Source organism: Haliaeetus leucocephalus, unplaced genomic scaffold, assembly GCF_000737465.1.
Source record: "Haliaeetus leucocephalus isolate CR32 unplaced genomic scaffold, Haliaeetus_leucocephalus-4.0 Scaffold577, whole genome shotgun sequence".
NCBI classification, from domain to species: Eukaryota; Metazoa; Chordata; class Aves; order Accipitriformes; family Accipitridae; genus Haliaeetus; species Haliaeetus leucocephalus.
In genome coordinates, this window is record NW_010973013.1 from 1243860 (window position 1) to 1267908 (window position 24049).

Sequence of the window (24049 nt, forward strand, 5' to 3'; positions counted from 1 at the left end):
ACTACATCTCCCAGCGGGCCGCGGACGGAGGGGCCCGGCCGGCACCGTGTCCCTCTCCCGGCGTGCGGGTGGGCGGCCCCGGCGGCGAGGCGAGGCCAGGCGAGGCGTGCGCCGTCCGGGTTCCCGCTCCGGCCGCGGCAGGTAACGGCGCCGGGCGGGCGGTTGCCGGGTGGGGCGCGAGGGGAAGCCCGCGCGGCGTTGCTCCTTGCGCCTGAGGGGAGAGGCGCGAATCCCCTCAGCGGTGGGGTCGTGCCTTACCGCAGCTGCCCGGCGAGACACCCGCAGCGTTTAACGCGCGTTTCGGCTTTCGTCCCGCTCGCCTAGCGGCGGCCGGGCGGGGGTCCTGGTCTCCGGCGGCCGTTACCGGGCGGCTGAGGGGGGGAGCCCCCGGGGAGAGCCCCCCCCACCGCGGCGGACGAAGCTGAGGGCAATGCCGCGCAGCTGCGGTCGGGGACTTTGGCGTGTTTGTGAAGTTCCCTGCCCCCGGGGGAGTGAAATGGTGCCTCTGCCCTCCTAACCTCGGCGGTAGGCAGCTGAGGGAAGAGGGAGCGAAGCGAGAGCGCTGGCCTGAACCTTCCGTCCAGTGAACGAAATTACTTTTACAGGTTGTTCTGTGTGCGGCGTCTCCTGCCGAAGCCCGCCGGCGTCGGACACCGAGAGAGAGGGAGCGGGGGCCGTTGAAAGTGGGCTCTGCGCCTACGTGCCTCAAATACCATTGTTTTAAAGGGTGTGTGCCCCTCTGCCAGCTGGTAGTATCAAAATATTACTAACAATGGGTGTTTATTAAAGTCTGAATAATAGCAGTGGGCCGGGCGGGGATTTCTGGGTTGATTTTTGGGAACAGGAAGGCCCTAATCAGCTTTTTCTGGGGAGAGAGTAGACGTGACATTCCCTGACAGCTTGCTGGAGACAAGGTTGTTTGACCAGTTTAAGGTTCCTGATAAGCTGGCCTTACTGCTGACGATAGTTATGGAAACAACAATTTTATTTAGCGTTCATTGGGAGTCTGGCCAGGTTTCCTGGTTTAGTTAGAGTAAGTGGCTTTAACTATTGGCATATAAATGGTTTAGTCTGGTTTTGGTTTGGGTTTTTTTACTCATCTCAGTGGGGATATGAAATTGAACTTTTTTTTTTGGTTTATGGGTCATTTGCCAAACCTGAAAATTGTTTGAACGAGTACCATGTACATAGTTCCCTTTGCTGAACAAGGATTTTAGAGATGAGTAGAAAACCTTTTAAGTTTGATGACCGTATTTTGTTGCATAACTGAGCAATCTGCAAAGACTAAGCAAATGACGCACCCGCTCCTCAATTTTGGCTGTTTGTCAGAATTCAGTTGGGATTTTGACTTTGCCTTGCAGTTAAAACATATCATAATCAAGTACATGACTTAATTTTCCAATTCTATTGAATTAGGCTGCTTTCTCTTCCCTTATTTTCATAGATAGCATAGCTTTATCTAAAATAAGAGAACGTTCCTAGCTATTGTAGGTAAACCTGTGAGGTAGGATCAGTCTCAGAAGCCACTGTCTCAAACTTACTTACACAGCCACAAATGTGGGGTTAATATTTTGATTGGCACTATTCTTTTGAGATGCTGTGCTTCTCCTCCGAAACGGATATTACTCTTGTCTGAAGTAAGCTTGAGTAAGCTGAGACTTGAGTGCACAAATTGCTAATGCTTACTGAAAATCGATGGAAGATAGGCACCAAAAGCAATTAGGCAGCTTTGAAAATCAATCCCCAGTTGAAGTTGTCCAAGGACAAGGATTAGATATTTGTCAGAGCTGAAGTCTTTGTGGGAAACATCCTGGCACAGTGCCAAGTTCATGACTCTTTGTTCTACATCTTTTCCAGTCTGAATTCATATATAAAAACTTGTGTATGATTTGCTTAAACTCTGCTTGTTTGTTATTTCTTCCAAATTTTGTTATTTTTTTCATAGGGGCGATCATGGTGTTGAGGTAAATAATTCAAAATAGAGCACAGTTGGTAATAACCAGTGCAGCCAGAATCCACATGCAATTTGTCTGTATGAATTGCCCAAAATAGGTTTTGGATTACTAGGTGTTTAAAAGGCCTTTTCCCCCCCCCTGTTGATCTACTATACTTCTTGTATTTGGTCATTCTGTAGGGCAATACCATGTTCTCAGCCTGTTTGTTCATCTGGGGTTTCAGCAAAGCTTTCAGACTTACCTAGTATTTTTAGACATAGAACTGCAATGTTTTAGTATGGCAAGCACTGTGAAACAAGTTCAGGCTTCTTAGAATATATACATGGCCAATTTGTTCTAAGTAATTACAACAGGTAAATAAAAAGGTTTGGGGTAATAATTCCAGAATGGTAATACTCCCAGAAATTCTTGTTTCTTCAGTAATAGTTTGTCAAGTAATTTGTCAGTGGAGAAGTAGCAAAGCAGGGATGGGGGTGGTAGGTGAAGTATAGCTTATAGCTCTAGGCAAAATGAATTGATTATCTTACATATTCCTGTGCACGTTTCTTGTATTATAGTCGGGAGTATTCAAATTTTGTGGCCAGATGAGCAGAGGTAAAGTCTTACCTTTGTGGTAGAGTGTGCACTGCTTTGTTGAGCCTGCAAGAGTGCAGGCTCAAACACACAATCCCAGAACCAGGGCAGTCGTCTTTAATGCACAAGTTCCAAATGTGGCAAATAGATCTTTAATTACTGTGTAAGTCCCTAAAGAAAAGGTACTTGGAAAGCAGTGTGTCTTGCTTCTCTCTGAAGAGCTTTGGTCTGCTTGTAATTAATGCTGAAAATACTTTTTCCCTTCTGAATACTACTACTGAAGAAGTCCTGGATTCTTCCTCTGAACACATTATTTTTAATTAAAAACATCATTGTGTGTGTAAATGGGTATTTACGTAAATAGTAAAGCACAAAAATCTACTTCTAAAATGGCATTTGCTTTAATATCTTGGTCATACTAGATGTAGCAGGATGGCTAACACAATGATTTGAATATACCCTGGGTTTTCTGTTTGTTTTTTTTGTTTTTGTTTTTTTTTTTTAAAGCAGCATTATTGGCTTTAATATGTGTTTAAGCATATTGTTATTGATTAAATGCTTTCTGATTGGCAGGGCTGGGATGCTTTGTTAGTTGCTTTTTTCAATAGTGTATGATGCCGTCTTCTACTGCATTTGCCAGAATGAGGAAATTATCTGTGATCATGTTTATGGAGGGATCCTACTGGGGTAAAGAACAAGAGCTGTTTTCTAGATTTCAGAAGTGAGCTGTTCTCCAACATTCCTCCCAACTTTTTTTTGAAACATCTCTGTTGGAGATGATTAGGTGTAATCCACAAGACAAGTAAAGGCTCAGCAAACTAATTTTTTTTGTTCTTTCTCTACCTCGAGCAATTCTTCTCATAGTTATTGCACTTCAGCAGTTGATTTTTTTTTTTTCTTCTTTTGAACTCTGCAATGAAGACGTAACTATTGCGCTATCAGTTTGTTCTGTATGCCCTGGCTGCCCACTGCATCTGTACCCTGGGTATGCTCTGCTGTCTAATAGAAGATGAGTCTCTCAGGTTAAATCACTATGTATTATGAATCAAAAATAAAGCTCTGTTGAAGGACTTTGTCCTCTTGGCTGCTTCATTGTGAGTGTTAATTGCTCTAATCTGGTGGGTACAGGTAGTGCACTTTTCTAGATGAAGCCCTTAAATACAAAGAGAACTTAAATATTTAGTGGTTATTGAGAGATGTAGTAAGAATTGTTCTTGTTACATGTTTACTCTGGCACATCCTTTTGGTGTTGCAGTTATTTGACAGAAAATGATGACTACCATCTGTTCCCCTCCTCTCTCATCATTCAAAGTTCTTTTTCTCTTTGAGAATGAAGTCTTCATAGAGAGATAACAAGTTTCTTCCTGTTTCCATAGTCACAATTTATTAAAAAAAAAAATTTTTTTTTACACTCATACATGTTTTTGTTCATGCTGCCCTTACTACTTGGAGTCATGATCCTAATTTAAATTTACAGCATGCACCTCCTCTTACTGTCTTGCAGATTGTCAGAAATTTTCTTTGCAATCTTTATATTCATCATTTCCATCTCCGCACCTTCTTTTAACTGAAAGATTGTTATGTACTTTGTTCTTACATACTTTGGAGTGCAAGATTTCAAACTGTTTGCACTCTTTTTTTTTTTTTTTCCTTCCCCTCTAAGGCACTGCATACAAGTCAATTCTGCATGTGTTAATAATTAAAGGCTTTAGTAACACAATTTTCTGACAGCACTAATACAAAAAGCTTGTAAAGCTGCTAGTTAAAGATGATCTTTCCCTCTCTGATTTCATGGAAGAATCTTAAGAAAATTAGACTAATGGAAAATCCCACAGTAAACAGAAGGACACATGCTGTGCTGTACCACCAAGCAGTATGGGATGAATCCGAGTCTTATCTAGAGATCAGACTGGGCAAAACACTGGCCATAATACCATTGCAGGGGAGGAAGGCAACCTTTTACTCTTTAGTACTTGAGGATTTAGTGAAGCTAAAAATAGTGCCTCAATTTCCTTTAAGGCATGAGGAACAATTACCTCGATCTCATTTCCTTATCTGTAATATCTCAGTCTTTTGGTTCACGTGCACTTTTTTCTACCCCTCTGTAAAATGCAGATGCTGGCATAGGATGAGGAGATTCATCTCGTTATTGCTAGAAACTCTGGTGGAAGGCAAAACAGAACAATGTGCTATTTGTAATTTCTTTTCAGACATTTGAAATTAAATGTGAAGTAAAGCTTGAGATCTTCTTTGGAGTCTATTTTATTGGACTGTGTCACTTAGTTGGCTGAACAGTAGCTACGAACTGTTTTAAAAACTTTTTTACTGGCATGATATCCTTCCCTTTTTTAACTGTAACATGCGATTTGAGAGAGGTCTGTCTAGGAGACCCATCTTTCAGCTGTGTTCACCCCCAGGTTGGATGCCAGGCTTCTGTTGCTTCTCTGCGTTCGTGCAGAAAAACCTCTGTTACTGTTGTTGGAATTTGAGGGTCATTAAATAGGCTAAAGGCTGGATAGGATAAATAGGATAAAATCTGCATGATCTAACCTTAATGTTGTAGCTATCAAATGCATTCTTGTGAAATTTTAAACAGTTCTTTCACCCTTAATTATTGTGACTGAACAGTGCTGATTTAAGAATCCTTTAGCAGCTCTTCTGTCTGTAGAGTCCTAAACAGAAATGATTGCAGATGGAGAGTAGATCTCCTTTCCCCTGAATCCTGCACATAGTCTTTAGGTCACACTAACAGGTATCACACAGATCCTAGGTCGGATTCTGCCAGTTTGCATTTATGCAGCCCACAGGCTTTTTTTAGACTCTCTGAAGGAAGTGGGTTTGTTCAAGCATAATAGAAGCAAAGTAAGGAAAATTGAGATAAATAAGACATGTTTTTAAGAAGCACATAAGAATATGTTGGGCTTGGATTTGAAAGAGCACGCAGTGGCGCTTAAATATGTGTTCTTGTAAATTGAGTATTTTCCTCTTAAAAGATGTGGCGTGCAGTATTTTAAATTATGATTGTGAGATGAGCTTTGACTGGCCAGTGGTTGCATAAATATGCCTCCTTTGGGTGAGGCAAAGTGGGTAACAGTGAACTTAGTCCCATATTACTTTCCTTTTTTGCTTAGCTAGGCTTGGGTCTCAGTGCATGTTGGATTTCAGTGTAGTACTGAAGAGATGATACCACCTGATGGTCACTGTATCGTAGGGAAAAACTAGGTGGGAATATGTTGTATAAGGTACTCAGCTGCTCCCCTGGAATGAAGTGCCTCTGGGACTGACTGCCCTAAGTACGAGTTCTGGGTGATGCATACGGGTACCTCCAGAGCCTTTAATTAGCTCTTCGTCGATTGTTACAGTTGTCCAAGGGGCCGAGCAGATGAAGAGCTGCAAAGGAGCAGTGCCTCACTGCCGCAGGCATGGGGCGTTCTCTGTGGTGATGGAGGCGCACCCCCAACCCTGTCCCAGGTGCGGTGTGCCCCGCTCCTGGGAGAGGCCTGACCGTTCCCCTGGGAGAGAGAGCATGGCTTCTCCTTCTTTGGGGAGGTGACCCCTTTCCTTGGTTGTAGTCTTCTAGTTAGGTTCCTGCTGGCTGATTCCTGATTGTGAACAGTCTAGAAAAAGATTGTGGAACAGAATGATATCTCTTCCTGCTGTTTTGGAGATAGCATTGTGCACCACCTCCCTATGGCAATAAAAAATGTAAATGGTAAATTTCTTATCGAGACAAGCCAGAAACTCTATTGGATTTCTATTTCCTGTCTTTGATTTGCTTCCCTGCGTAGGATGCTTTATTTCATCCGATGCCTACCTCTCCTCCTTCCCTACAATGTTAATGTATCATTTTATGCTCACCTGGGAGATGTTATCAGTTGTATGCAAAGCAATTCCTGTGTTGCTAAGCTATTTTGAAGGTTGTCATAATGCTCCATAAACTACACAAATAGGAAGCTTTTCTTACACATATGTCTTCATGGTTTTCTCTCTGTTTCTGGTGCTACATAATGACAAAAAAGTAATGCCCGGAGATGGTAGGACATGGACTGAGGGTGAAGCTTCTGGGACTGTGCCACGTCTTAGTCCCTTATAGGCTGTCAGTGCTAGGGGACCCTGTTACAGGTTTCATGAGGTTTTTTAAGTCCTTCAGTGTGTTGTTTTCCTTCAGATCTGTTGGGAGGAGTAACCTGCAATTGCTGCTCTTCAGGCAAACTGATCTGTAAACAAAGACGCTGCGGCAGAGGGGTGCCTTTTCAGTAAAACCTAATGGGGGAGTTTATGTAACAGAACAAAAATAAATGGAAACACCACTTCTAAATTGAGCTGTTATTTCTCCTGCAGAGTAATTATTAATCAATAAACCTTGTATCTAACAGTGTCAGAGCGTGCTAAGCGCTCTGAGCTACCTTGTAGTCTGCTAGTAAACCGACCCTGGAGAGAAAATGTAATTAACTCTAAGCCATGATCACCTTTGGCATGTGTCTGAAAGCAGCATGGTCTCTTAGAGCTTTTGCATCACCCATGCTCTAGCTGGTTTGCACTGATATGGTTTAATAGCACGACTCGGAGTTGTGGGTTTTGTGCATCATTCAAGCCGTAATAGCTTGGTTGCATAGTGTTTGGGCCAAAACAGGTTTCTAGAAGTTAGGTTGAAAGTCTTCCCAGTTGCTTATTTCTCCAGTAACATGTTTCAGATAGATTCTAATGCTGCAAGGGAAAGGTGAATGATTACTAGTAGGACAAGATGGGGATTTTACCATTAAGCCATTTCATAGATGACCTCTCTAAAAAATAAATAGCACTGTTCTCCAGGGCATCTGTTACTGGGTGCTGATGAAGACAGGGCATGACACAGGACATAGCTTTGATGTAAATAATAATTGCTTTGCTCCTCTGCTGTTAGTGCGCAAACAGAGGACAGAGCAAATCAAAATGCAAAAAATGCTGAAAAACAAGAGTGTTTTCAACAAGCAGCATTAAGATACTGTAAGAAAGTTTGGGGGTTTTCTTGCAAATCAACGTGTTTCTTGAGATGCACTTGGCTTTCTTCAAGAGGAGCTAGGTTTTGGGCTATTTACTGAATCCATCACGCTTTCTTTCAAAACATGTTTTTAAAGTAGCAAAACAAAAACATTCTTCCTTGGGGTCTTTAGGATAAAAGTACTGTCTAAGGTATTTAAGTGCTGTCTACGAACAATATCCACCCTGGGGTACAGCAAAGTCTTGGAGTCTTAAGTACTTGACCATGGAATAAATGGAAATATTTCCTTCTAAGGTCTTGCCTTTGGTCGCATAGAAAGAGGAAAAAGCCAAAGCAAAACATGAACTCCCTTTGAAGTAGTCATTTTTAAAGGCAACATGCCAGCACGGTTGCATCGAGAGACTTCAGAGAATAAAAACACCAGCACTTTTTTCTTTAAATCTCTGAAAACTCTAAGTATAGAAAAGTTTTATTGTGCCTGTTTGTCCTTCCACATTCATGGTCCTGTATGGCTGTATCATAGAACAAATGTAAGGGGCTAATAAGTGCCATCTCATAAGAGCTCAGTAGTGATTAGCAGAGGAAATTCTGGTGCAGGTGCGTCATGACTGAGGCTGCTTTATGCTGTTCAAATAACACACGGGAGTTTTAGAGAACTAGCTTGAATAGCAAACTTGGGAAATCATTGAGTGCATTTGCTCTAAGTGGTTTCCTCTCAGCACAGGCTGGAGAGGTTGGTAGGAGCATGCTGCGTTCCAGTAACTCATCACTAGCAAAACAATCCCTTTGAGTGTGCTATGAACTGGTGCAAGTTAATATACTGCTGACGCACTTTGCCCTTTCTCTTCCTCCTGTGCAGTCAGAAGAAAATGTAGCCTAGTTGGGGCTTTAGGCCCCTGTGTTTGTTGTAATTAGGAATTTTACAGGCATTTTCAACGGAACTGAGAGAGATTGAATATAGAGAGCAACTTGGGATCTCTCTCTGTTAGCAAAAAATAATCCAACCAGTGTCAGAGACAGCTTCTTCCAAGTCAAAATGACATCTCATGCAAATCAATTTGTCACTGGTCCCAATTCTCTGCAATAGAAGACAGAACTTTTGTGAGACCTGAAATTGATTTTCATGCTTATTGCTGGATTGTAAACAAGCTCATCCTAATGTCTGTTTGGAATTAATTGCAAAAATGGCTATCTTTTCACATCGCGAGTTCTTTGTACACACAGTCCAGGGCAAATGCATGTGTTTGCACACAATGCCTCCCATGTCTTCTGCTGCAAAAATGATGATTTCTCAAGTCTCCTTGAGAGCAGATGGGGGAAGGAGAAATGTTTTTGTAGATCTGGGTACTCCAGTGACTTAGGACATACGAGTTTCTTGCTGGAGAATGGGCTAGGATTCTGTTCCTGTGTAAAGCAGTTCTGTGTTAGGCACTGTGCCTCTGTCACCGTGTCGACAGAGGCAATGGGGCTGATACAGAGAAAGAGTCCTCTGTTTTTCTAGGTACCACAGCCATCCTGCCTGAACAACGGGGCTGGCACTGACAGCAGCTCTCTTTTCTTTTGGCACGGCTGTTTGTCGTGGGCCTTTGTAAACATACTGAAGTTGGCCAAGAGTTTGATTTTTTCATATTGTAGTGTTTACATAGTTATGCTGGTGAACCTTTGTAGTCTAGACATGGCCTGAGTTGTGCTGTGATTTCAGGGAAGTTGCTGTTCTTCTCTGTTAAGACTTAGTAATAGAAATGCTATTAAATACTGTGGTAGGTATTATTTCTATGTAAAGTGCTTTGAGGTTTCTAAAAGCCCCTCCAGTTCTGCTCTGCAGTAAAATTTAATTGTGCTCTGGAGGCTCCTAGACTGCATTGGTTTATGTGTTGAGGCAAGCTGAAATTGGACAAACTTTTTAATTCAGGGGTAAGTTATGGCCTGAGCATGGCGGAGGTGGGAAAAGATTGTTGTCTTGTGCTCCAGAGAACATTGTGGAGAAAAACTAGCACCTCCTCAAACAACAGAAATTATGGAAGGACCAGTGAAACAAATGAACAGATCAAGTTCTTTCAGTGCCTATCATTCCCATTTCTCCAGCCTCTGAGGATTAAGGAATTTTAGGTCACTTTTTAAGGCTGTAGCACTTGCATGTCTAAGCAATAAATTTTTGTAGCTTGCTGTTCTATCTGCATAGTGCCTGACTTGTATACAAATGTTTTAGTGGGTGCTTATTCTGACCATTTTATTTATTGATTGTCAGGCATTAGAAATTAAACTCAAGAGGTTGACTAAAACGTGTCCTGTCACATAAAGGCACTTACAAGGCAGGTCAATTTACTCCTGTTATAATCATGTGAACTCCCGTTAATTTGTGTTACAATTCCTGTTTTGATCCAAGAATATCTTTGAGCAATTTCAGAGCATCAGATTACTCTGCAGCAGCAAAACTAACAAAACTTTCCAGCTCTGGAGAGAATGAAGACCGTTCTGTGTTGTAAACAATGCTTGCCCTATAGAAGTTTTGAAATACTTCATGTCTTATCAATTCCCCAGCAATTGAGTGTTTGAAACATGACATTCTTTAAAATTATGCATTAAAATGATGACAGTACTGTTCCCCAAACCACCTTACAAACATTTCTCATACTTAAAGGGATGCTTGAAAACATTAATTAGTAAAGAGAGTCTGAGTAACTTATTTTTTTCTGCCTTTTTTTTTTTTTTTTTTGTTAAGGTGTTCTGTTTGACTAAAGCAAAACAGCCCTGCAGTTGGGTTATGCAGATATGCTGTGAAATCAGGTTGTTCTTCACTTTGACGGAATTTTATTACTTGCGGAAAGTCGTTTTAGAGCCACGAGACCATGCATGTGGTCTTTTGTTTTTTCTTTAAAACAGTTCAGGGGGAGAAAGAAAGGGAAGGTCCTTCTACCCTTTGTACTGCTGTTCAAGGGTTATGTAAATATATCCCTGCCCCACTCCCCCAGGCTGATTGGGGGATACAAGGTGGTTTCACTAAGGCTCTTCACTTTTTATTCTCTATATATGTCTTGCAGGTTTTTTCCTTCCAAATCTGTAACAATAGATATGTGAGCCTTACTGAAGAAATGCTCTGCTTTGGAATTTGTGGGAAATCTAGAGCTTCAGAGGAAGAGAAAGCATTAAACTTGAGTAATATCCACAGTCACCTCCTTTACTGTTGAAGTTTAGCAGCAATCAGTGGCCACTGAGGAAGCCAACGTGACGTGTTTAATCAGAGGACTATTTAATTACCAAGCCATGAGATCTCTTGACTTGCTTTCAGTTCTGTTTTTACTAAATGTCTTTTATGCAAAACATTTAATTCCTCCCCATTTAAGTTGCGTAGGTTAAAACATCCTATTTCTGAAATTCTACAGAAGTGTTGATGTCCTGTGAGTGACAGAACACCATGTAGATCGAATCCTATCTTTAAAAGCAAGTAAACCTCTGTAGTCTTTACAAAGTATGTCACGTGTCTGAACTATCTGATTGGGCTTACCAGAGTTCTGTTCTTCTCTTGCAGGCATTATGCTGCTTGAAGTATTCCTGGTTCTGGGGACAGTCATCATCTACTTCTTACTTTCCAAGAAGAAAGAAGAGACATTACCCTTCAAAAATGGATGGTGGGGCAAGGGACAAAAGCCTGACACTGAAGAAGATACAACTATTTGGCCATTTAAGGTGGAAACTACAGAAGAAGAGCTGAGCGTAAGCAAATCTCTATACTGGGGAGAGAGAAGAAAGAAATGGCTAAATAAATGCAGAACTTGTTTGGAAGTAATTTTTAAATTGAACCCATAGTTACATTTATGAGAATGAGTAATGATGTTCAGGACTTGGGGGAAGGGATTTTTCAGTACTTCAGAAGATAGGTATGGATAGGCAGATTTCACATCCTGCTATACAATTTTGTTCTCAGCTGGCTGTTGCAAGATTGCTAGTAAATAAACATACTCTGTAAAGCCTAATAAACATAAAAATCTTCTTACAGATTACTCAACTCTGTGTTCCTGTTTGTGCACCTTCCTCAGTTTGATTGTGTAGACCAGAATAAGAATAATGTCTTTTGTCTTTTTTTTTTTCTTTTTTTCTTTCAAAAGCAATTACGAGTATCTCATTTTCTTGACTGCTTTATGTTTGCAGCTGTGTTGGATGCTGATTCTTCTGTAATTAATGATCTAATTTGGTCAACACTAATACCACAGCGGTAATTACAGTAAACACATACGTCGCAGAATTTGTTAGATAGCAAGATTTTGGTTCTGTGTGTTTAAGCCAGGGATTGTGCAATTTCACAGATCTGTGTGGAGTAGTGGTTCCAACAGTACTCATGGGATTGCTCATATTATTCATGTATAATGGATTCCTATTTTCTCAGTAAGGCCTGGGTTTTTTAACACTTTGTTTGCCCTCCTTAGTAGTATCAATGGACATTGATCTTCAATATGTTTCCCCCTTACACTGCAGACACAAAGCTAGATAATTTCTAACTTAGAGATGTTTTTGAAACATGCAATGCTGTATTATGACAGCTATTGCAACATAATCCATTGGTAGAAAACTCTGTTTCTAAATATATTCTTACATAAACTAGGAGTTAAAAGTTACACTAGTGTACATTACTAAAACATTTTTTAAAAGGTGTTGAGCATGGACAAAAAGCATGTATGTAAAGACATGTTAAAAACTTAATTTAAAAATCCATGCTTTCTGTACACGTGTTAAATGCCAGAACAGTGAGCTTACATACCAACATCTTGCCTAGACTGAGACTGCCCGTGCAGTGCGAGGCATGAGCCAGCACATACACCTAACTCATCTTAGGGTGAGAGCTATCTCTATTGCTATATTAGAAAATGCTGTTCAGGTTTAAACCCTGCAGAGGTTTGAGTGGGATTAGATTTCCAGACCTGCCTTCCACCCTCAACTATTCTGTGGTTCTGTTCACAGTAGGAAGGGGCTCTTGGCTGTCCTTCCCTGCTGAGTGATTTTGAACTGATTCTGCAGTATCATTGGCATTCCCTGTAATCTTGAAGTGCAGTGGGAAGGTCACTTTCATAGTTATTTTAGATTGGGAAACTTTTAATTCCAGTCTAGTTTCACCAACTTTGTGGCCATGCAAAATCCCTCAGTTTCCCAAGGAAGACATCCAGCCCCTTAGTTTGGGAAGGAGAGCAAAAGGGTTGGGCCAGATCCATGCATTGATTGTGATGTTGGGCTCTTGGGTAACCTGGGGAGCAAAGTACCACGGAAAGGCAACAAGGCTTAAACTGTGAAGCCACAGTACTGTCAGAAGAGCGTGTTGTCCTCTGTGGTTATCAGCCTGGCAAACAGGTTAGCCAGCCCTGCAAAAACAGGGAGTGTTAAGAACAGCTGTAAATGGAAGAGGAAGGAGGCCATCTGGAGGAGAAAAAGAATTGGAACAGCTGGTGGAGCATCAGCAAAATGCACAGGTGTCATTAGAGATGTTATATTCATTGTTCTCTTTTCACTTGGGTTGGGAATAACTAGAAACCATGTACAGTGGAGTACAAGATGGCAGACACAAGTGCTTGTAATGTCTCTTCTTTCTTTTTCCCTATAGGACTTATTTAGGAGACTTGACCAGGCTCGATTCACTGAGCCACTGGAGAACAGTTTCTTCCATTATGGGACTAACTCGGCGTATCTCAGGAAGGTTGTCTCCTACTGGAAAAACCAGTTCAATTGGAAGAAACAAGTTGAAGTCCTCAACAAGTACCCACAATTCAAAACTAAGATTCAAGGTGTGTGGCTTTTTCCCTTAAAAAATAAGCAAACAGTAATACATTATCCTTGTCTACAAGGGATCTCAGTGGTAAGAATTCTATGGTTGTGTCACATGGGCCTTCCCTCCCTGGCTGCCATGGCGTGGATCATTGGCACTGCTGCTCAAGCAGCAAGAAACTCCTGAAGCCTTTAGGACAAGGAATGACAAATGGAATTCCCTTGTGCATGGATGGATTGTCAGCTGGTGTTAACAGGAACCAAGCACAGGCATTTTGAAACAGAACTGGATCTTAAGATGTACACATGTCCCCTGACTCGCATGCAATCATGCAAAAATACCCACAGATGCCTCCTCTTGCTCCATGTAGTTCCCCAGCTGCTGCTGTCATGGTGATGCCATCAGCCTGGCAGCCCTCCTCAGCTGGGTGTGCTGGCTGCTCAGGTTGTCCCTGCTTGGCAGGGCAGATGCGCTCTGCTGCACTGTTTCAAGAATTCATAGGCCTAGAAACATAGAATGCCTTTCCCTTGGGGTTGACGTGCTGCCAGGTGTGAGTGAATGGTTTGTCTTTCCATTCAAAGCACAGATGCCTTTGGAAGAGGTCATTCAGCTAAGATCTGCTGGTGCTGGAGCTTGGTCAAACTGGACGTTTTAAATGCTTGAATTAGGGTTGTGCTTGGGTTATCTGACAGTACAGTTGTAGATTTAGAGCAAAGCAGGCAATTGTTTCACATGATGGCAAAATTCAAGCTTGAGATTACGCTATTATGTTTTTACTTGCACCCATAATTGTACGTTATTTCAAATGGGGCAATTCACCATAATATTTAAAACGGATTTGGGACAGTAAGCAGTTGTTACATAGTGGTTAGAATGTAAAGATTTTATTTAAATGTGTACAACATGGTTAGTGCTGAAAAAGATAAAAGCAAAAGGTCTTCCCTTAAAAAAAGAAAAAAAAAGTATCATCTGAGACAAGAAAGGCAGAAGAAGCTAAGGACAATGCACTATGTATAGCAATAGGAAGAGAAATTTCAACGTTAGGAATGATTACTACAGAGAGGACACATGAAAAGACAAGATCAAATATGCTGTATATCAGATTCTTAGCTTCTGTCATCCCTTGAAAGTTTCTCAGAGAATACAGAAATCTGCAGAATTGTCAAGGATGGGGAAATCTCAGTCAGTGAAAGAAGGTGCAATTGCTGGTGAGCTGGAGATGGTGTCAGTAAATGTGCTTAAATATATCAAGTGAGGTGTTTAGGCTCTACTAAGAGCAAATTATTGTTTCCTGGAAAGCAAAGCCCTGAATGGGTTTGAGGAAAAGCATTTCACCTGAAGCAACTAGTGCAGCGCTGTGTGAAGCCTACTGCTTACATATTGTAAGGATCACAAAGGAAATAGGACTGCAATTTTAACCTTTTTACTTAACAGTGAAGGAGACTGGTACTAGAACATAGTTTCCTGTTTGGGTTTACTCACTTAAAGAGATACTGAAAGCTTTAGACAAAAGGTAGAAAAGAACTACAAAATTGAACACTTTAACTCTCTTCTAGCAAGGCATTTTTTCAAATCCTTGATTCAGCACAACTGGTTTATCAGCAGTTAAGATATGTGATTTGACTACAGGAGGCCTCCACAGACAGAGAATAATTACTGAAGGCTTTTTACATTCCTTTTGCTTTAACATTAGGATCAATGGCTGGATACAGAAGCCAGACATGTTCAAATGGAAAGTAAGGCATGCACAAAACAAGGAAAGTGATTAATGCCCCCAAATAAACAGCTGCTAGTTATGATGGATTCCCTATCTCTTGATGCCTTCAAGTTGCAATTGTATGCCCTTCAGGAAGAAAAATCTGTGGTTGACTGAAGCCTATCTGGTGCCACATAGGGATATTTGGGTAAAATTTAAGGGCACTTGGACTAAATGATGTAATCATCTCTTCTGCCTTTAAGCTGTGTGAGTCACTATGTTACCGTTAGTAGATTGCTTCACTTCTATGTCTTAGTTTGGCAATTTATTTTAAAACAGAAATATGCCAACCTCATTTGGCTGCTGTGATGCTTAATTGCCCATTATAAAGTACTTTAAGGTCCTTGGAAAGTGGATCCAGAGAAGTGCAGTGTGTTTGCATGCTCACCAAAAAAGGACTTCAGAAAAGATTTATTCATAATCTGTTCTGTGATTAGTTTCAGTGTCATGGTAAATTTGGGCATGTTAATTAATTATTTTCTTTTTACAGGCATTGATATCCATTTTGTTCACGTAAAGCCTCCTCATTTGCCTGAAGGCCAGTCTGCAAAGCCATTATTAATGGTTCATGGTTGGCCTGGCTCATTTTACGAGTTTTACAAAATCATCCCTCTCCTGACGGATCCTGCAAGCCATGGCCTCAGTGATGAACACATTTTTGAAGTCATTTGCCCATCTATCCCTGGTTATGGTTTCTCAGAAGCACCCCACAAAAAAGGTACGATGTATGAGAAGAAACTGAACTAATACAATCCTAGTCTCACAGTGAGATAGCCCCTGTTAGCAGAACAGTAATTCTTAGCACTTCTTGTTTTCCCAGTGTAGAAGCAAAGAACCTGTGTGTCATGTGGGAAGAGGGAGGTAAGAGTGTGACTTCAGGTGACACCATTAATTAGTTTTAGGAGCAATGTATAGATAATTTACAGAGGGCTATAAAAAGTTACAAAGTGACAACTCATGAATTGCAATTGAGTCAATTAATTGTGTGGGGGTGAGCAGGAAGAGTAAAGTCGCTACAGTTCCTTTTTGGGTGTTTTGAATCCATATTCAACAGCATTATACAGGTAGGTGACAAGCAACAGTTGAAACATGATGAATTCATGTATCTACATGGTAGATTGCAGCCAAATACCTGCTTGTTCAGCTCGTGCTCTGAATTATATAAACACAAGCTGCAATAAATTGGAGCAAGGTAGTATTTAAAGTGATACTGAGTTTAGTATTTAATTATGTGTGCAGCCGAATGATGTGGGGAAGGTTGGGTTTGCTTTTCTGTACTTCCCTGGTTATGATTTATGTGGTCAGGGTTTAGTGAAGTGGAGAAATGCATTACTAGTGGAAACTTAAAGTTTCCAATTATCATTAAGATGAGACTATGCTCACAGTAGAAATGGAAACACATGCCCTGGGCAATGCTCAGTGCCTCTGACAGGGCTCAGCTGGAGTATGACTGTGGTTTAAAGGGAGTCTGGCAACCCCTCAGGGGTGGCAAATGCATGAGCAACTGGTGGGGTTAGGAAACACTAGTCTGCAGCAAAGGCTGGACTTTGTCCTCATGGTTTCTGCTTGCTCTCCAGACCTTGCCTGGATGTGACAAGGGCTTCCATATAGTCTGTCAGACAGGCAAGGAAACATGGACTTGTAGCTTTTTAGGAACGTTGACGTTACCTTATAGGGAGAATAAATGCTGCACAGTCAGAAGTGTAGCTGGAATTAATGCAACGGTGTTCTTTTTTTAATGCAGGCTTTAATTCTGTAAGTGCTGCTTCTATTTTTTATGAATTGATGCTAAAACTGGGATTCAACGAGTTCTATGCGCAAGGTGGTGACTGGGGCTGGCTCATCTGCACCAATCTGGCCCAGATAGCTCCCAAGTGAGTACTGCTTTGGTACAGTGCTGCATGATTGGCATGTAAAGCTGTTTTATTCTTCGAGTAGTTGTTTCTTGTGCACGTGAGAGTTCCTGTCCAAGTCCTCATATGAGCACTGTGTAGTTTCTCTCTTTAGTGCTCAGTGTTAAGCAGTGATCCAAAATTACATACTTGAGTTTGTATTTTTTATATATATATATATATATACACACACACGATATATATATACACCTGTTCTTTCAAACAGTTGTGCAGTAGTTTTGTAACGGCCCCACGGGGGTCTGGAGTGGGATAAGTACTTGTAACAAAAGGAGGATTTGTGGCTTAGTGCCCAGGATTGTGTGCCCATTACTGACAGTTGCCCATTTGACTTGTCATTTTTGTGTGAAAAGCCACACCACAAAGTACAGCTAAAGTCTTGATGTAATTAGCAGGTCAGAATTTAAGTATGTCCATTTTTGTCAATAACAACATTTTAAATATAACAACTTTGAATCACATTTGATTTTTGTTAATTTGTGGGGGCTTCTTCTGTTTTTATTTTTAGCCATATGAAAGGTCTCCATTTAAATCTAGCCTCAGTTACAAACATGGGATTCATGCACCTGGTCTCCATTCTGCTGGGCCGCTATCTTCCAGGGCTCTTCGGTTTCCAGGATGAAGATGTTAGGCGGATGTTTCCCTTCTTGAAAAAAGGGCTCTACAGGATGTTGTTGGAGTCTGGCTACGCTCACATACAGGCTACAAAGCCTGATACTGTTGGTAAAACAAACAAAAAATCCCTTTTGAGCTCAGAATACTTAGTCTGTTTGTTGTAGCTGCACTTTCATAGAAACAAACCGTACTGCTTAAACTATGCAGAAAATCAGTTTTTTTCAGGGAAATTGAAGTAGGAAGGTTAGAGGTTTTAAAAGGTGGGCTTTTCTGTATCCAAGTCACAAAAGGTTACATACGGGTATATCGCATTACACTCACTTTTGCATGCAGAAGCAGTAAATCTGCACATCAGAATTGAGCATGCTCTAAGTGCCACTGACCTCATTTTCAGTTTTCATAAATAAAATAGTTTATTTAATACTTTTCCACTTCTGCTATCACTGGCGACTGTAATTCTGTTTCAGATGCAGCTATGCTGAGAGCAAAAGACAGTTGCTTCACAGAGAATGGATCATATTCAAATGATGTAAACTACAAGAAGCTTTTAGCTGTCTCAGCATGCAATGTTGCTTATTTATAGAGATAAGTAATACCTGAAAAGTAAAATCAAATTTTGTTTTCATTCATTGTTCTGAATCACTTGCAGACTTTCAAGGGGAAAAAAAAAAGTGTACCTATGAATGTTCTTTCTTAGATGAGCTAGTCACTCAGATTGCTTAACTGCTTTTAAGTATCTGAGTATTAAGTGTTTCTATTTTAAAAATATCTTTTGCAACTGAATTGGACAACTGAGTCAAGAATACTGAACATATTTTGGTTTCATGCAGCAGCAATTCCCTGCTGGATTTTATTAAAAACATAGCTAAGGAAACTATTTCTTAATGGTTTTTCATAAACTTACCTATAGAACCAGGTATATTCTTAAAATGTGTAGGCAAGATGATAATTTTATGGATTTTTAAATAATTTTGCTTCTTTTGAGTTTTGGTCTCTAAACATTACTAGTTTCTCATTCCCTTTGTGTTTTAAGAAAAGATGGGGAAGCTGGTAGCCGAAAGATGCCTAGCCATGCTCCTTCTGCTGTGGTTTTCTGGCCGATTCTTGTCCCTACCAGTAATGTGTTGTCTGTCAGAACAAATTGCGCAGACTGGGAACCAGTGGTTGGTTCATGTTTTGGGAGCTGGAGCATTCCTGCAATTTTGAGGACAAAGGAGAGGAGCATGGCGGGTGGCAGGTTCGCATAGGGAGAACACTCTGAAGACGGGAGTGTAAGGTAGCTGGAAGAAGCACAGCCATGGAGGCTACCACGGTCTTCCTGAGACTTCTGGTGGTACAGGGCTACGCTGCAAGCTGTCCTAAGCGAGGAAGTTGTCTCTGGCTCTTGATACATACATATACTATGCTTGCTAATACTACACTTTTGATTGCTTCAGAGTTGGCTTTTGATCAAACTAGCTTGCATGGATTTGATTTTACACTTATTCTTTGGGAAACCTGCATGGAGTGTGGGTTCATTTTCAACTGACTGAAACAGGCAGCACCTGTATTCAAAGCACTTTTAGGATCAATGTCAATTTTTCCTATATGTAAACCAATGGACTCTTTTTTGTTCACAGTAACTATATGAGAACAGGCTATTGCTTGTCTAGTTCTGCAGATCTGGAAAGCATGCTCAATATAACTCTTTCAAACGCTCGGTATTTCAGTTACCAATACTAGTTGTTTGATAACTGGAACTCAATTATGTTTAAATAGCAATTACTGATGAAATTGTGCTAGCTGTAGTGTTAGGTATCTTTCAGGAAGGTTGGGTTGCGTGGGTGGAACTTCAAATGTATTGCTGTTGCTCAGGAAAAACTTTTTCTAAGGTTTTTCTGAGGAGCTGGGACAGTTTATGGTCCCTGTATTTCATAGCACTAGGATGTATTAGTAAAGTTCCAGGTGCAGGTGTGTGTTTTCTGTCCAAGCAAAACAAACTATAAAAAGTATATTAAGCCTTGTTCTACATGAAGGCCATTGGCTATTGCTAGTTCAGAAGATGGACCTTTCAGTAAGGTCTTGCTCTTCCTTAATGACTTTCTAATAATCCTTAAAATGTTTTTGCTGTTAGATAATGGTGCAGATTCTCCTGGTCATGCGTAGGCATGTGGAGTTTGGCCCTATAATGCTGTTTAATAAATGACAGCTTCCAGATTAATGGAAGCAAACCCTGCTTGGCACATAGAGCTTAATCTTATTAGCTTACAAGAAAAAAAAGCCAGCAGAAATCCAATACTGTTACATCAGTTCAAAAAACATACAGTGTGAGCTAATGCAGAGCCTGTTGATTTGCAGATACTATCAGTTTATGATTCAACAATAAATGGCTCCAACTTGTTCTACTATTTTATTTATTTATTTAAGAACACAGCTGCTGGAACAGCTTTGTAAAGTTATCTACCCTGTATTATAATGGGCTGCTTAGGTAACAGTCTGAGTTTAGTAGTCAGATACCACAATTTTAGTTAAATTTTCCTCCTCCTTTTCAGGCTGTGGTTTGAATGACTCTCCTGTAGGACTGGCTGCATACATCTTGGAGAAGTTTTCTACATGGACTGATCTGGAATTCCGTAATTTAGAGGATGGAGGACTAGAGAGGTAAGCGTTTCCTCTCATGCCATTTTTGATGAGGTAACTAAGCCCAGAGTCATAGCTAAAGAAGTTTGAATTGGTTGCCTCACATCTCGTAGGGAGGTGCGGTGCTGTACTACAGCATGCAAAGAAGGAACTAGGCTGTGAAGGCTAATGTACTTACTCCCTTCCCACTTTGATCTCCTAGAGAAGAGATAGAGCCTGCAACTTCTGGGTATTAAAAACTGACTTAGGTGGAAGAATCTCATTAGGACAGAAAAACAAAAGTTTAACCTACATTAAGATGCTGGGAAACAGAACTCATGATTCATTTTAATACTAATACTTCACTCTCTATGAATTTGGTTTAGATTGATCAGTATTGCTTCATCTATCTACTGTTTGCTAATAAAGGATCATTCTTAGTGTGCAGCGGAAATCTGAGATGAAGTCCCCTTTGAAAATTGCTGAGGTACCTGGCAGGAATGGAATGAAGGGGCATGTTATGAAAAGGTCCAGTGACAATGGATTTTAATAGAATGTTTGCACTGCATACAGCTAACAATTTGATAGGAAACACGCACTATTTACAGCACATGTTGGTGTGATGGCTCCACTGAAGGCTTAGGGTAGCATTTTAAATTATGAATAATAAATGGCACAAGCTGTTCCGTGTGCTCTTCTGCTCCTACCCTCCTAGTCTATGGACAGTATAGAAAGCTATGCTGGAGCATAAGGTGCTTGTTGGAGTCTGCCTTCTGTGTAGGAGTTAAAATGTCACTTCCCAGTTTGTGTCTGAAAGCCTTTAACATGCTTAATTGGTCACTGACAGACAGAGGGGGAGTAACACACTTCACCTGTCAACGATTCTTAACCAAGTTAACTATTTTTTCCTGCAACTTATTTTTCTTACAACCAAACCAAAGTCAAGTCCCTGCTAAAAGTAATGCAAAATGGTATTCAGTTCCAACTAAGTAATCTCTGGGCTTACCTATTCAGGAAGTTTAACCTGGATGATCTGCTCACCAATATCATGATCTACTGGGTGTCAGGCTGTATAGTCTCCTCAATGCGTTTCTACAAAGAAAATTTGCAGAAGGGGATAGGTACACAGAAACATGACAGGTAAGTGGTTTTTTTCTTTAAATATTTTGCCCTGAACTTAATTTTATGGTTGCAGACAGGTTGCTTATGTCTTATAGCTGCTGAAAGTTTCTGAGTGCTGAGGAAAAGCAATGCTGTATCACAGTGTTTCTCTGCAGGACAGGTCTGTTAGTTGATATACTGTGTTGCACTTGGAAAACAGGGTAATTAGGTAAGAATCCTGAACCATCAGTCAGGAGATCTGATGGGAGGCACTGCTTGACAACCTCCCGTTCATGGTGTATCTAACTAGGGAAAAGCACGTACAAGTACTTCCAGATTTTACTTCAGTTACTAAATTAGCCTGTGACAGAGTCATGCAGTCAATTTTGTTTATAGTTTATTTGGTTTGCAGTTCTAGTACTTTTCTGGACAAAGTTTGCCTATTTCTGCAAAAGATTTAAGTCCTACCTTTGGAAGCAACTTCAGTATACTGACAAACTGCATAATATGAAAGTCAGTAAGACTGATGTTCCTGCTGTGCAGACACTTAAGATAGCAGTTTGGTTGCATATACTTGTGTCAGCTTGAGTATTAGTGAAGGCTTAAACCTGCCCTGAGGTATCTGCAACCACAGCTCACTGCTGTGGTATTTAGCTGTGAAGTGATGCTCCCAGGAAGCTGACTCAGTTCTTGAAGCTGTTGTGGCTACACTGTGGGCAGTATCCTGCTCCAGTTCTGCCTATGTGAGATGAGCTTCTATGTGCCTAAAGGAAAGAGTCTCAAAGTCCTATGTAAAATTAGGCACCCTCTTTTCAGGCTTCCAGTGGCTACGTGTCCAACAATTTTTATATCTAAATTTTCAAGTCTGTCACTGCTGACAATGCAGCTTATGTGTACAGGATATTTAAACCTAGAAAATGTTGCTCTATTTATAACAAGCCCAGATCATTCCACTTTCTAAGATACTTTCCCCCTTAAATCCCATTGCTTCCCTACCCTGTTTCCCTAATGTGCAAAATGTTTTGTAGAGTGCATTTGTGCCAGTTAAAAGCAAGAGCTACTTTACAGAGTCAAGTCTTAACGTTCAGAAATGTTTCCTCTGAACTAGTCTAGATTCACTCTCTATCATTCTTCCCCTCTCCTCCCCCTTTGCAGCAGTTCAACATAATTCTTCCCCTGCCTACCCTCCAGTTGTCCTGCCAGGCTCAACATGTTCTAGTTGTAATCTTCACTGTACATCTCTCTCCAGCCCTTGTCAAATTGTGTGCTTTCCCCTCAATACGTGACTCTCGAGCACTCAATGCAGCATGAGGAAACTCAATACCTACCACCTCCTAGGGCTCTCTTCTCAGTTTCCATGCTTCTACCTCTCATGCCCTGGATCCCTTGCAGAATTGCCTTAATATCAATGTATGCAGAAATTTTAATTTTTTTTTCCCAGGAATGGGAGTGTTGTCTAGTCTTCAAATTTAAGATCTGGAAGTCAAATTTTAATTGCCTAACACCAGTGTGCCCAACTGTTTAAGAACAACATTTCCTTGGGACTTTCCATTTCTTGCAGAGTTAAGTATTTGAAAGATTAAAATTATTCCCTCTTTTCTCGCAGGCTCGCAGTACAAGTACCTACTGGCATTGCCTCCTTCCCTAATGAAGTCATGCACACACCCCAGGCTTGGGCCCAGAAGAAATACACCAACATAGTTTCCTTCCATTTCATGCCTCGAGGTGGCCACTTTGCAGCTTTGGAGGAACCTGAACTTCTTGCTGAAGATATTCTGCAATTTGTTGGGAAAGTAGAGAAAGAGCAACTTTGGAGAAAGAAAGGAGACTAATTCCCCTAACAAACAGCAGGGTTAACTGCTTTTAGCTTAGCACATGTACAGGCCTTACTAAGTCTACTGTAATCCATGTAATTAGATCTTATTCTTGACCAGATGTGAGAGAGGACAGCATGAAGAATGCAGTATTATCTCAATGAGATACTGCTGTGGGGACCTGCGGATTTTGGGTTGGTTTTTTTGGGGTTTTTTGTTCAGCTAGGCTAAGAAAGTAGCATGAAGATTACTTTATCTTCTCCCCCAAGCACAGACTTGTAAAATCTGTTCTGTAGTATTCCTGACTCTTGCTTTGAAATTGAAAAATAGACCTTACAACTAATAACAGTTTATTGTTATGAAAGGCTTTTTTTTCACAGCAGCAGTAAAGCTTGAGTTGGTGTAGATGTGAGGTTCCTCACATAAAGAATGGGAACAGCCTAGCAAGACCTAACTTGCCTGAGTGCATCGGTTAATCAGCATCGATGATCTATAGTACATTTAAACTGGCCAGCTGGCTGCTGCTGGCTGCTTTTCTCTTCCAGCCTGGGCTGTTGAGCTGCTTCCTGGCTGTGAGGAAGCTCAGCTCCCCTGCGCTTGGCTCCTGGGACAGCAACATGTGAGGAACAGCTGAAAGAAAGACACAGGCGCCTGTAGCTCAGACCCCAAAAGGAGGGACTGAGTAGGAGCAATAATTATAGCCCAAGCTACCTCTGCACCGAATTTGTACTTTTAGCTAAAATCATAGCCCTGGATAGGCTCAAGACACTGTGGCTTTGCACTGCTTCTGCAAGGTACTGTATTCTTACTAAAAAGTAAAAATTTGACTAATCCAAAATTAGAAGAAACTTGCATTAAAATTTTGAATAATACCTGTGTGTTTCTTTTAAATTTTTTAATAACTGAGATTTTGCTTGGTGACATAAAAGAGAAACATCAATTCAAAACCTATTGATTCTGTACTGCATCTGTTACAAAGGTCAGACTGAAGGCA

General features: G+C 40.9%; 2 protein-coding genes across 5 annotated transcripts in view; one reads left to right on the forward strand and one right to left on the reverse strand.

Annotated features, from left to right (window-relative positions):
• Nucleotides 1-130: 130 nt before the first annotated feature.
• EPHX1 (epoxide hydrolase 1, microsomal (xenobiotic)) lies at nt 131-23922 on the forward strand. The gene is made up of 9 exons (XM_010577720.1): nt 131-141; nt 11039-11223; nt 13100-13280; nt 15508-15735; nt 16762-16891; nt 17436-17650; nt 20074-20182; nt 21155-21280; nt 22848-23922. The coding sequence occupies exons 2-9, from the start codon at nt 11044-11046 to the stop codon at nt 23071-23073; spliced, it is 1395 nt and encodes a 464-aa protein (XP_010576022.1). The 5' UTR covers nt 131-141; nt 11039-11043; the 3' UTR covers nt 23074-23922.
• TMEM63A (transmembrane protein 63A) overlaps nt 6396-24049 on the reverse strand; it is a 61191-nt gene continuing 43537 nt past the window's right edge. For 2 of the 4 annotated variants that reach the window (XR_775030.1, XR_775033.1), the window contains 2 exons: nt 21147-21232; nt 17569-17644 (listed from right to left, as the gene is read on the reverse strand). The gene's annotated coding sequence lies outside the window, so the exon portion shown is untranslated. Of the gene's footprint in view, nt 7236-17568; nt 17645-21146; nt 21233-24049 lie in introns of those variants that run through there. The other 2 variants (XR_775032.1, XR_775031.1) reach the window with 2 other exon arrangements.